General features: G+C 45.3%; 1 protein-coding gene across 2 annotated transcripts; it reads left to right on the top strand.

Annotated features, from left to right (window-relative positions):
- The first annotated feature begins 306 nt into the window (after positions 1–306).
- TENT5A (terminal nucleotidyltransferase 5A) lies at positions 307–10853 on the top strand. Of its 2 annotated transcripts, none has more exons than XM_053381349.1 (3): positions 307–702; positions 3377–3950; positions 5483–10853. In XM_053381349.1, exons 2-3 carry the CDS (start codon positions 3465–3467, stop codon positions 6260–6262), a joined length of 1266 nt encoding a protein of 421 aa, XP_053237324.1. In that variant the 5' UTR covers positions 307–702; positions 3377–3464; the 3' UTR covers positions 6263–10853. The 2 variants fall into 2 exon arrangements, with proteins under 2 accessions (XP_053237324.1, XP_053237323.1); XM_053381348.1 differs by lacking the exon at positions 307–702 and adding an exon at positions 2564–2901.
- Positions 10854–11337: the final 484 nt, after the last annotated feature.

Here is an 11337-nt window from a genome sequence, read left to right as displayed (position 1 = left end):
TTGGGAAGGGGGGGGAGAGAGGAAAGGCCTTCTTTTTCTTCTTGCCCCGCAGCACAACGAGGCTCCTAAGACGCAGGATCTTCTCGCAAGCGCCTGTGAATAGGCAGCTCTTCTGTGCGTGGGCGTGTTTACTCTCCCCCTCCCTCCTTCCCTCCCACGGCTCATTCACTCGGAGCTGGCACGCTTACGCTGTTTCTCGAGCCCTTCTCCGATTGGTTCTTCACCCCAGGGGCCTGGAGGAGGAAAATAAAGCGTCACGGCCCAACCGGCGCTGATTGGCCAGGCTCTTCTCACATCACAGGCTTTCGGAATAGCCCTGCAGCTGTTGCTGGAACGTCAGTACCTGTGACGTTCTATCTGCTCCATTCCTATTATTGCTCCTCCAGCTGCTGCTGCCGCCGCTGTTTTCGCTCACCCCCCCTCCGCGCCTCTCTTTAGCCTTCATATTCCTGCGAGAAACGTGACAGCCACCTCTTCGACCATGCACGACTCCTCGGCCACCAATCCTGCTCTGTCATGCCTCTAAAGTCCTACGCACCAAATATATAAAGAGGAATCGAATCTGCGCAGGTGGAGTCTCTGGGAAATCGCGCTTTACCCCTAGATTGCTCAGATGTCAGATTATTCTGTGGTCACGCACTGAAGAATTAAACCGCTGGGAGAGAGAGAGAAAGAGAAGAGTGAGTTTATATATATATAAAAGTGAGTTTATATATATTTATATATCTATTCCCCATTACCCATTGTGCATGCATGATCAAACGCAAACTTTTTTTCCAGGGACATTCACAACTGCGTAGCTAACCCTCGTTTAACGACCTTTTAGGTTTTTCCAGTAGAAAAAAGAAAGTCTAGCAGCAATAAAAGGGACCGGTTCTCCAAGCAGACAACCTTTGCATTATATCGTGTGTATTTTGCTGTGTGTGCTGTAGAATCCACAGGAAAGAGAATCTGCTCCTTCCCCCGCGCGCTGCTTGTGCGCAGTTCCATCTCATAGCTGGAGCGGAAGGCGATGGTTCTGCCATTGGGCTGTTAAATCCACGGCGCACTGGGGAGCCACTTTCAGAGAATAAAAACGAGAGGGGAGTAGGTGACAACATTTTGGATTAGGCCAACTTCTTCCTGTGAAATGACGTGCTAGCTGCACAGCACTACGGATCTGGCCAAGTGGAAGGTGGTCTAATAAAAAGCTGGCACCGCTATTTTGCACTTACTCCTGTCCTTCGCAGCAACAGGTGGTGGTGAACTCTGGATTTCTTCCTAGCCAGTTCCTGCAGGCATTTTATTATTTCCAGCTGCAAATCACGGCTTTCTTTGCCCAGGATTATTGCTTTGGGTATATCCAGAATCCAGTCCCAAAACGTCTTGACCTCCCCAATCTTAAAAGCGCCCCCCTTACTTCACCGGGGTATTTTTAAGGACAGTACTTGGAACGGGGGTTCTGATTGCCAGGCGCACCTGCATTCTACCTTTTATTCCGGGCGGGGGAATAATGTCTGGGCCTGGGTGTCCCCCGCCACTCCAGCTTTCTTTAAACGCCGCCTGGGAAGCTGTTTCCCCACTTTGTCCCGTGCTTTACAAATAGCTTCAAAAACCAGAAGGCATCGCTGCTTCACTAGCCTGGTGCAGCTGGATCCTTCTCAGGTCCCCCGGGCGCTGTAAAATACTGAGTACGCCGTGTTCAGATGCCTGTGACCCCCCCCCCTTTTTGGCAGCTTCCTTTGTTCCATGAACATCCACGGGAATCTTGCCGCTTAAGGTGCACGGCGCAGCCACGCAGTGTCGCCTCCTACTCCTTTCTGGACTGCTCTCCTGACAATTCAATAGAGAGAAAAAGCGGCGGCGGGGTGGGGAGTGGGGGTGCCCTCTGTAGAGTAAGTGCTTTGACAACTGGACGCAGTTAAAACAAAGCCGGATACCAGCATCTCTAGAAACCCACAGAGCTGTTTTCAAAATGGTTTTTTTGAAAAAGGAACCACCCTTTCTCAGAGACCCCAGGCTGGCTATTTATTAGTGCGAAACGTCCCCGGCTCGGCAATGGATTCCATCCCTGTGTGAAAATGTAACCTACCCCTCCCTCTCGGCCTCCCTCCCGTTTCAGCTCGACACAATCGCAAAGCACAGACTCAGCAGGGAGAGCCAGAGAATGTTCCACATGCAGGCTGACATAACTCCCACCCCCTGTTCCTGATCGAACGCCCGCGGGTCCCTAGTTGACTTGATTTTTAAAAAAAATAAAAATAAAAATTGCAGCCCTCTCGCCTACAGAGCCGCCCCCGCCAAACCCTCAGTGTGCCACTTTTTTTTTTTTTGCCAGCTCCCTCCAGGATGTTCCAGCAGGATCCAGATCCCTTCCAACTTTCACCTTTCTTCCCCTTCCAGAAAGGAGAGGATTTGTTTGGCACGGGGGAGGAGGAGGAAGCGGCTCTAGAAAAGCGGCTGTGGAAAGCATAGGGACCAGCTGTTTATGCAAATATGAAGGGGCGTGTCTGGAAAGGCCTGGGCGAAGGGGGTGGGTTAGGGAGGGAAGGAGTAGAAGTGTCCCTATGCAGATGAGAGGGGCGTGGGCAAGCGGAGGGTGGCTCGGATCCCCGGAAGAGCGAGAAAGCCCATATAAAAAACTACAGAGGACATTCCCAAGCAGAACCAGCAAAAGCTCTAGAGGCGACCTAAGGCTGCGCAGGGCGAGCGGGAGCAGCTCCGGGGAAAGCGCGATCCCTGCTAGCTGGGCGGAAGAACCGGGCAGGATTCCGGAGGAAAGCTTTGTGCCAGGCGGCTCCTCCAGTGGCGCAAGGGGTGCAGGCTGCCTGCCCTCGCCATCCTTCGCTGCTATCCGTCAGAAGGGCAGCTCGATCACACGCGCGCGCGCCACACGGCAGGTGATCAGGAGCAAGCCCCCAGGTGTGTATACTGGCGGATAGATCAGGAGCGGGACGGTGAAAACACACTTAAAACTGCATCCTGTTCCTCCGAAACGCTAAGTCCACTCCGGGAGTCGTGGCTTCACTTGAAAGCGCCGCTTAGCTCAGCCAAAGCCGCTTTCCGGGAAGGGAAGGGGGAGCAGGGAGCGCCGGAAAGCTGCTGAGATTCTCCAACCACTTCAGACCTGTCAAGAGGAAGGGGCCTGAAGATCCAGGGCCATAGCTACGGGGGGGGGGGACTAGCCGGGTTTTTTGCCCCGGGTGAAGCCTCTAGAGGGGCGCCACTGAGACTCCCAGCGTATGTGTGCGTAAATACGCGCGCGGGGTGTGTGTGCCAAACTGGGTGAAATAAAGCTTACTTTCGCCCCTGTGAGGATCGCAGTCTTCGTCATAAGCTATAAATTCCTGATTTTTTGCTTGCCTTTTTTTTTTAACCCCTCCCCCCGTCCCGCTAGGAGTGGAAGAAGAAGAAACTCCAGTAAAGGAGGCCTCTCTTTCTCTCCATCTATTTGATCCGCTCCAACTTGCAAACGGCGCTGGACCATGGCAGATGAGGAAAATATTCTCAGTAGCAGCACTAGCAGCAGCTCCGACGGCGCCGACGGCGACTGCCCTCGGCAGGCTATTGCCGAGCCGTGCCTGGGTTGTAGCGAGAGCAGCCGCTGCAACGTGCTCAGCTGGGAGCAAGTGCAGCGCCTGGACCGCATCCTGAGCGAGACCATCCCGATCCACGGCCGGGGCAACTTCCCCACGCTGGAGATGCAGCCGCGCCAGATCGTGAAGGTGGTGCGCAGCCGCCTGGAGGAGCAGCGCATCGGCGTCCGCGATGTGCGCCTCAACGGCTCGGCGGCCAGCCACGTCCTGCACCAGGACAGTGGCCTGGGCTACAAGGACTTGGACCTCATCTTCTGCGCCGACCTGAAGGGAGAAGCCGAGTTCCAGACGGTGAAAGACGTCGTCTTGGACTGCCTGTTGGATTTCTTGCCGGAAGGAGTTAACAAGGAGAAGATCACCCCGCTCACCCTCAAGGTAAATGGAAGGCGCTCGCAGTCCCCGGCCGGCTGGGAGAATCTCTTTTCTCGCTTCGCTTCTGCGTCTCCAAAATGGGCCGGCACAGAGCAGCGCAGGCGGACAGAATGGAGAAGGCGCAGCCTCTAGGACAAGCTAGCCCTTATTTTAGATTGCAGAGCAGCTGAATAAAAATATATATATAATTTTTTTAAGGGGGCAGAATACACCCCCCATTGCTAAAAAAAACCAACCCCAGGATTATTCACGTACAGGTTCTGCCCTTAAAGCGTATTGAAATATTAACTTGGCATGGTTCCTTAGAGTGATTCCTAAGTCTCTATATGTGTGTACAAGTGTGTGTACAATATTTATAGGCAATTATCAGTTAATTCTTATTTTCTTTGTAAATGCACCCTGAGCCAAACCGAAGTACTTGGATTTATGCTAATTTAGCTCCATTAATTTCTCATCAGGCTAAGCCATTTTAAATACAGTTACTTTCTTTTAATTGGTTTGTGGCTAGGACCGCTAGAGGGGCACGGTGCTCCTCTGTCTCCTTGCCCTGCATAGGCTGGAATGCAAAGGCTGGATTTGCTGTCAAAATACTCTAATAATGCTGCTCTGCAACCTGTCTTAAGTATGTGAAGAGCCCAGCTCTTTCTTCCAAAAAAATGTGCTTCGCTTCACTGCTTTGTGCTTAAACACCTTTGCAACGCTGATTAAGTGGCTTAATTAGCTACGGGGAAACCGAATTGCCTTGAATCAAGTAACTGTTTTAACCGATAGTTCAGTAAGGGCGTTTTAGATGGTTTAAAGGACCCTAATCCCGTTCCCCTTCTTTAGATGGCAGTGTGGAATGAGCCAGCCCTGTTAAGTTTGGGGGCTGTCCTGCTCATTGTGTTGACATCAGCTCCAAGGCCCTGCCTTGGTGGCCCCACAAATTTTAATCTAGATCACAGCAGGGGAAGAAAGGGTTGATTTCCCTCTCCATACCTGCTCTGGTTTTGTCTTGCCTTGTTTTGGGGGTGGGCAGGAGATTATGAAGGTTGAGATAATGTTGAAAGTTCCCAGAATATTGGTGCAAGTTTATTTTTAAGGGAAAGCTACTAGTGGTTTTATAAGATACAATCTGATTATTATTCTCCTTTGCATGTATGCTACATTTTAACCGTCTGAAAGAGTCCTGTCCCCTTCACTATATCTCTGTGTATGCATGTTTGTTTAGCGTGCATCAATTCAATCTCTTTGGAGGAAAAGCCTTAATAAAATCCTACAGAATATGTCCTTTGTGCAGGACCATGCTACAAGCACTCCCTCGCCCTTTGGTCCTATGCAACTGCAGGTCTGCAAAACCGCATGCTAAATCTGTCCACAGTGTCTCTTTCTTATGCCTGGGCTCTGTAAATTTGCTCTGCTGCAAGCTAGGGCAGGGTGGAGCTGGGATCAAATGCAAATGCAGACTCTAAAGAGGAGGTGCTTTTATTGGTTTTCTGATCTGCTCCTCCCTCCTCTCTCTCTCCCCCCCCAACCCCGTGTGTTTCAAATTGTAGGAAGCCTATGTGCAGAAAATGGTGAAAGTGTGCAATGATTCAGATCGGTGGAGTCTCATCTCCTTGTCCAACAACAGTGGGAAAAACGTGGAGCTGAAATTTGTGGACTCCCTGAGAAGGCAGTTTGAGTTCAGCGTAGATTCCTTTCAGATCAAGCTAGACTCTCTCCTCCTTTTTTATGAATGCTCAGAGAACCCGATGACTGAAACTTTTCACCCAACTATAATCGGGGAGAGTGTCTATGGGGATTTCCAAGAAGCTTTTGATCACCTTTGCAACAAGGTCATTGCTACCAGAAACCCGGAAGAGATCAGGGGAGGTGGTCTCCTGAAGTACTGCAACCTCCTCGTAAGGGGCTTCAGGGCAGCCTCGGAATCCGAGATCAAGTCTCTCCAGAGATACATGTGCTCCAGGTTTTTCATTGACTTCTCGGACATCGGGGAGCAGCAGCGGAAGTTGGAGTCGTACTTGCAGAACCACTTTGTGGGCTTGGAGGACCGCAAGTATGACTATCTCATGACCCTTCACAGTGTGGTGAATGAGAGCACCGTGTGCCTGATGGGACATGAGAGGAGACAGACTCTCAACCTTATCACCATGCTGGCCATCCGTGTGCTAGCTGACCAGAATATCATCCCCAATGTGGCCAACGTCACGTGCTACTACCAGCCAGCCCCGTATGTAGCAGATGCTAACTTTAGCAATTATTATATTGCCCAGGTTCAGCCAATGTTCCCGTGTCAGCAGCACACGTACTCGACTTGGTTGCCCTGTAATTAGCAGATTTAATAGGCTTGGTGGAGAGTTTGTTTTCTGTCAAGCAAATAAAGGGGGGGAAGGCAGAACTCCCCCCTCTTCTCCTTTTTTTCAAAACAAACAATGGGGTGTTTTTTGTGTGTGATGGTGGTCTGCTCTGGCTTTTCAGCTTGAGGGAAGCTGTCGGTTCTTCAGTCTAATGAAACAGAGAGTGATTTAGAAAAAGAACTGAAAGACAAAAAACCTCATTGGATTCTCTACCCCAAAGCACAGAGGCCTGTCATGAAAAGCAAATAGGTCCTCTTGAAGGAAACCAGGGAGGAGGAATGCTTGATGACAATATGGGTTGGTGACGCCTGCTCCCATAGCTATGGCAGAGTGAAAGTTGGGAAGCCTTTATTTTTTAAATGAATCTGCAAAAAAAACAAAACAAAACAAAAGACAGGGGAGGAAATACGAGTGGGGAAGGGAAAGGAAATATGCGTTCAGGAATTTTAAGTTAGATTCATAACACAGAGATATGTTGGAAGAAGAGATATTTTAGAATTACTGCCTTTGGGGCATGTATTAAGTGCTGTCAGTGGAATGAACCCATAGAATGTATAGCTTGCTTGAATAGAAAGCTTTAAGAGAACCAGCTTGCTCCAAAATGGGGAAAAAAGAAAAAAAAAGCAGTTGTAGGTGGGTACAGTTATTATTTTTTTAAAGAGAGAAACGGGGGGGGGGTGAGAGAGATTATGACAAATTTCATTATTTCCAGCTGTGTGTGTGCTTCACATTTTGTAAAAAAAAAAATGTGGAAAAGCCACAAAACCAGCTGCAGCAAGCATCATATGCTTCAGGACCAAAGATTTCTCAGATAAGTTATCCAAGCAAGTAGAAAGCAGAGTAGACTATTAAAAAAAAAAAAAAGAGGAAAGATAAGATATTACTATATTTGTACATGCTAATGTTAAACAAAAGTGCCTGATACCTTTAGAAAATTTGAAGTGAGAAAAATATAGTTTTGTGGTTTAAACTTGCATTTTGTTTTTATCAGGGACACAAGAAACAAACAAACAAACAAAAAAGCTTGTGAATAAATGGTGGAGGAAATGCCTATTTTTTTCGCTGGCAAATACCTATATAAAGTTTCTATTGTTGGCGTGATGTTATCATAGGTACATGTGTGTATGTGTGTATATTGTTGTGTGTGTGTGCGTGTGTGTGTGCGTGTGTATGTATGTATACATGCATACACACATATTTTCAATATGGTCTGGGAAAATGTAGCAATTTTAAGGAATGTTTTAAATAAAATACAGTGTTTTTTCCAGTCTGCAACAGGATATCATAATGCTGTGGGCACTTTGCAGAGAGTTATCCTGCACCAGAAAATCTGAATAAACAAACTATTCATAAGCAAGATGGGATTCAAAGGATGCATTTGGTTGCAAGAACATAAACAAATCCATTGGGTTACTTGTGAGCCATACTAGTTTCAAACATTTCACCCACTGATCCTTTTGTCCCCTGTTTTGTACTGTAATATGGTTTTGACAGTTAATTCACTAGTACCATGATTGCATGCCTCTCTGATGTACAGACAACCATCGGAATGTGGCTCAAATGGATAGCTCCCTTGACAGCTAAAGAATATTGTATTTGAATAATAATTAATGACATTTAAAAAGAGCAAGCAGAATGCACTGTGCATTCCAGGACCACTAAAAGTTAGTAAATGTGAAATTGAACCATTATGAAGACTGTTGCATGGATTTTGGAAATCTATATTTTATATAACACACACACATACACATTTTTATGCAAGTATTAAACAACTTTGGTTGTCACACTGCGTTTTCCAGTTTAGTACTGTACCTTATTTAAAATGATTAATCTTTTGCATTGGGACAAATAATTTAATTTCCTTTCTCTCAAGAGACTTAGGCGAATGCTGGGGAATCATTTTACTGGGAGGGTTTTTATACCCTTACCACTGTAGTGATGAATATACAAAAGAATTTAACCATTTCTTCTTTTTTCACCCAGCCACTTTTTTTTAAAATTAAAGCAAACAAAATCTAACTTAACACCTCAGTCACAATCAAACACAGCGTTAAGTGCTCTTACGTCCGGAAACGTAAAAATCTTTGGGTTCCAGTGCTCCAAATCTGTGTTGGATTGCGGCCTACACATTGTTTTATTAATGCTAAGAAAGGAAGCCAAGGTTACAGTTTGGGAGAGGAAACTGAACTAAGCCACCCACCACTGCGGAATCAAAGGGAGAGAAATACACGCTGCACAGGGAAATGTTCAAGCAACATAAAATATTTAAAGGGGAGGGATTAGTAAACTGCTAACCAGGCAATTTAGCATCCCATTGTCCTAACAAAGCTACTGGCAATACATTTGTCCCTTCCCCCATTATCCATTACTGAAGCTTTTCTATTCTTAACCATCCCTTTGTGTCTGAAGGTCAGTTTAACAGGACCCCAGCTTGTTTACTCAAGTCTCTTCCTTGTGAATTCTGCAGGAAATGTAAAATTAATTTCCATCTGGGCAGTCGGTCCCCCAGTCGTCACTTTTTGCTTGTCTGTTCACTACCCACAGCCTGCTTAGAAAATCACAAACCTCACCCTCATAACAAATACACATCTAGTCAGTGCTCAGTTACGAAAATGAAATGTCCTCTTTCCATTGGCCCAGCGAATCAGCAGGGAGATGTGCTTTGTCAAAATCAGAGTCTAGCCTGTTGTTGCTCAGAGGGGATTTCTGAGGGAAGCTGAGCAGAAGGCTGGAGCAAGAGGATCAGCTGGTAATGTGGTATGTCCTTTCCTACCACAGCTATTTTGCTGCAAATAAATGAGTCATCCACTATTGAAAAGGGTTTGGGGTATCTGGCAGTGCTTCAGCCACAAAATGCTGATAATACAGTATAGACATTTTTTCCCCTTTGGAGCAGCCTTTTCCCTCTTTTAAGAAAACCAAACACGGCTATTGTTAGTCTGAGGATTACAGGGTCACTGTCTCTCTTCTCCTCCCCCTTCCCTCTCGTAGTTCAGGTAGATGCATCTCATGGCAAGCAGCAAATGGTTGCCTTGCATCACATGCCCCACAAGCTCTGTTCACTAGGTGAAATAGCTCTCTCTCTCTTTTTTTCTCTCTGCTTTAAGGAACCAGCAATCTTCAGCCACTAACAGGGCTTTGTTGCATCTGGCTGGCAGTGGAGGTTGTTTTTAAACCGTCTGGTGATAGTGATGAGAAGATGCTTTGACTCTAGGTCAAAACTAAAATAACAGCATATTTTCAGAATGTGTTGGCTTCTGTGATTTGCAGACCTAGTCCTTCATATAGCCAAACAGCATCCCCCCCCCACCCGATCCTTCTCCAATTTTATTAAACTAGCACATTCATAAGAAGAAAATGTTTGTTACTCTTAGGATCTGATCCTTCTATTCATTCAGCAAAAGCTTCAAATGCATTTTAAAGAAACTAGGTTTTAAGCAACTAGCTTAAGATGTCGTCTTAATTACAGTCCTATGGTTTGTGTTACTGTTGGGTTAAATGTGAATCAAAGAGGAACTAAACCTCTTCTGATATGTCATTGGGAGATGAGGAAGGCAAAGACATCAGATTCTTTTTGAAGAACTAGTAGAATCTGCAGTTTGTTATCGTTCGTTATTGTGAAACTTCAGTTGTCCGTGTCTGCTATGTGGACCTCAGGTGATTGCATATCACTTTTATACTTATGTAAATATCACTCTCATTTATCCAAACATTTCATTCTCAGTCCTGGGTCATTCAGTTCAGATAAATGGAATCATACTGTGTATATATAATCCACAATATGCAAAAACAAAACAAGAAAAAAATGGGGAGGATGGAATAAAATGGAAGCAGGATTCATATTTTCATAACTCTTTTTATTTAAATGCTTTAAGACTTGTTTGCTGCTATGTATTGCACAAAGTTTCATGCACAGCTTATAAATGCCTGTTGTAAGTGCTTTATATGTGAGTTGTATTATATTGAAGACTCATCCATTCTGAGAAAGCTTTAAATAGTTTGTGGAAAGAAAAACGTGTAAAGAAAAATGAAAATGAGATGGAGAGAAATATATCTATCTAATGACATATTAAGCACTTTTTGTTTTTGTTTCTTGGGTTTTTTGTGTGTGTATTGTTTTCTGATTTCCACTGCGATGACAAAAATCCAAAATCCATGTACAGGTGTTGTTGTTTTTTTGGGTTTGCTTTCTTAGCAAGCCGTGATTATACCTAGTTAAACATCAGAAAGGCCTGCAGACTTCAGGACTGGTTGAACGTGACACCACAAACTCTTGCAGTCTGTGGGAAGTCAAGTGATGCTGAATTTGTTCTCCTGTGGCATTCCGCACAACTTTAGTCTTCAGCGAGACATTCTGCTGCATCAAACCGCTCCCCTTGGACTGTTCCTTTAGGAACTTTTTGACTCTGGGTTCTGTTGGAGGCTGAAACAAAAAGTGGATGGGAAACAGACACTTCTAACCAAGTAAAGCATTTGCTCCAGTGCTAGCGGGAACAGATTGTGAATTTTGTTTACAGCATCCAATATTTGGATTTTTTTGTAAATAAAAATGATGTTATTTTTTCTATTTATCTGTGTCTGGTGTTTTCAGTTCCTCAGATAATTTCCGCCTTTTTTGTAATTAATGTGGCTTGACTTCCATTGGAAAGAGCAATGGTAGCTCATTTCTGAAAAGCTGCTTTTTCATTGGGGACAGTATAAATTTGGGTTTCATCAGAAACAATTGAACCTTAGTTCCAGAACATTGGACAGGACACTGAGTAACATAAATATCAGAAGCATGAGAGTGCCAGTGGGCTATGAATCCTCATGAAACAGTTGGAAGTTTTAGAAATAACATTGTACTTCATATGCAATGCAATCCTATGTTTACACATTTATTCTCCTCCACTGTTATTTTCCTATCTTCATTCTGAGTATATTATTTATCCTTTACACCCATTAAAATGGAGAATCACTTCCATGATGCCAAGGATTTAAGGAAGGGAAGCATAATGATGTAATCCTGCATGCACTCTCCTGGGGTTAATTGCCACAATCTTACACAGGTC

The sequence above is a fragment of the Podarcis raffonei genome, chromosome 3, assembly GCF_027172205.1.
Source record: "Podarcis raffonei isolate rPodRaf1 chromosome 3, rPodRaf1.pri, whole genome shotgun sequence".
NCBI classification, from domain to species: Eukaryota; Metazoa; Chordata; class Lepidosauria; order Squamata; family Lacertidae; genus Podarcis; species Podarcis raffonei.
Note: the sequence above shows the minus strand (reverse complement) of the source record. Positions and strands in the feature narration are given on the sequence as shown.

Coding starts and splice junctions, on each gene's coding strand:
- TENT5A (XM_053381349.1), top strand. CDS start 3,465: ATGGCAGATGAGGAAAATATTCTCAGTAGCAGCACTAGCAGCAGCTCC. Junction 3,951..5,482: donor TCACCCCGCTCACCCTCAAG/GTAAATGGAAGG, acceptor TTCAAATTGTAG/GAAGCCTATGTGCAGAAAAT.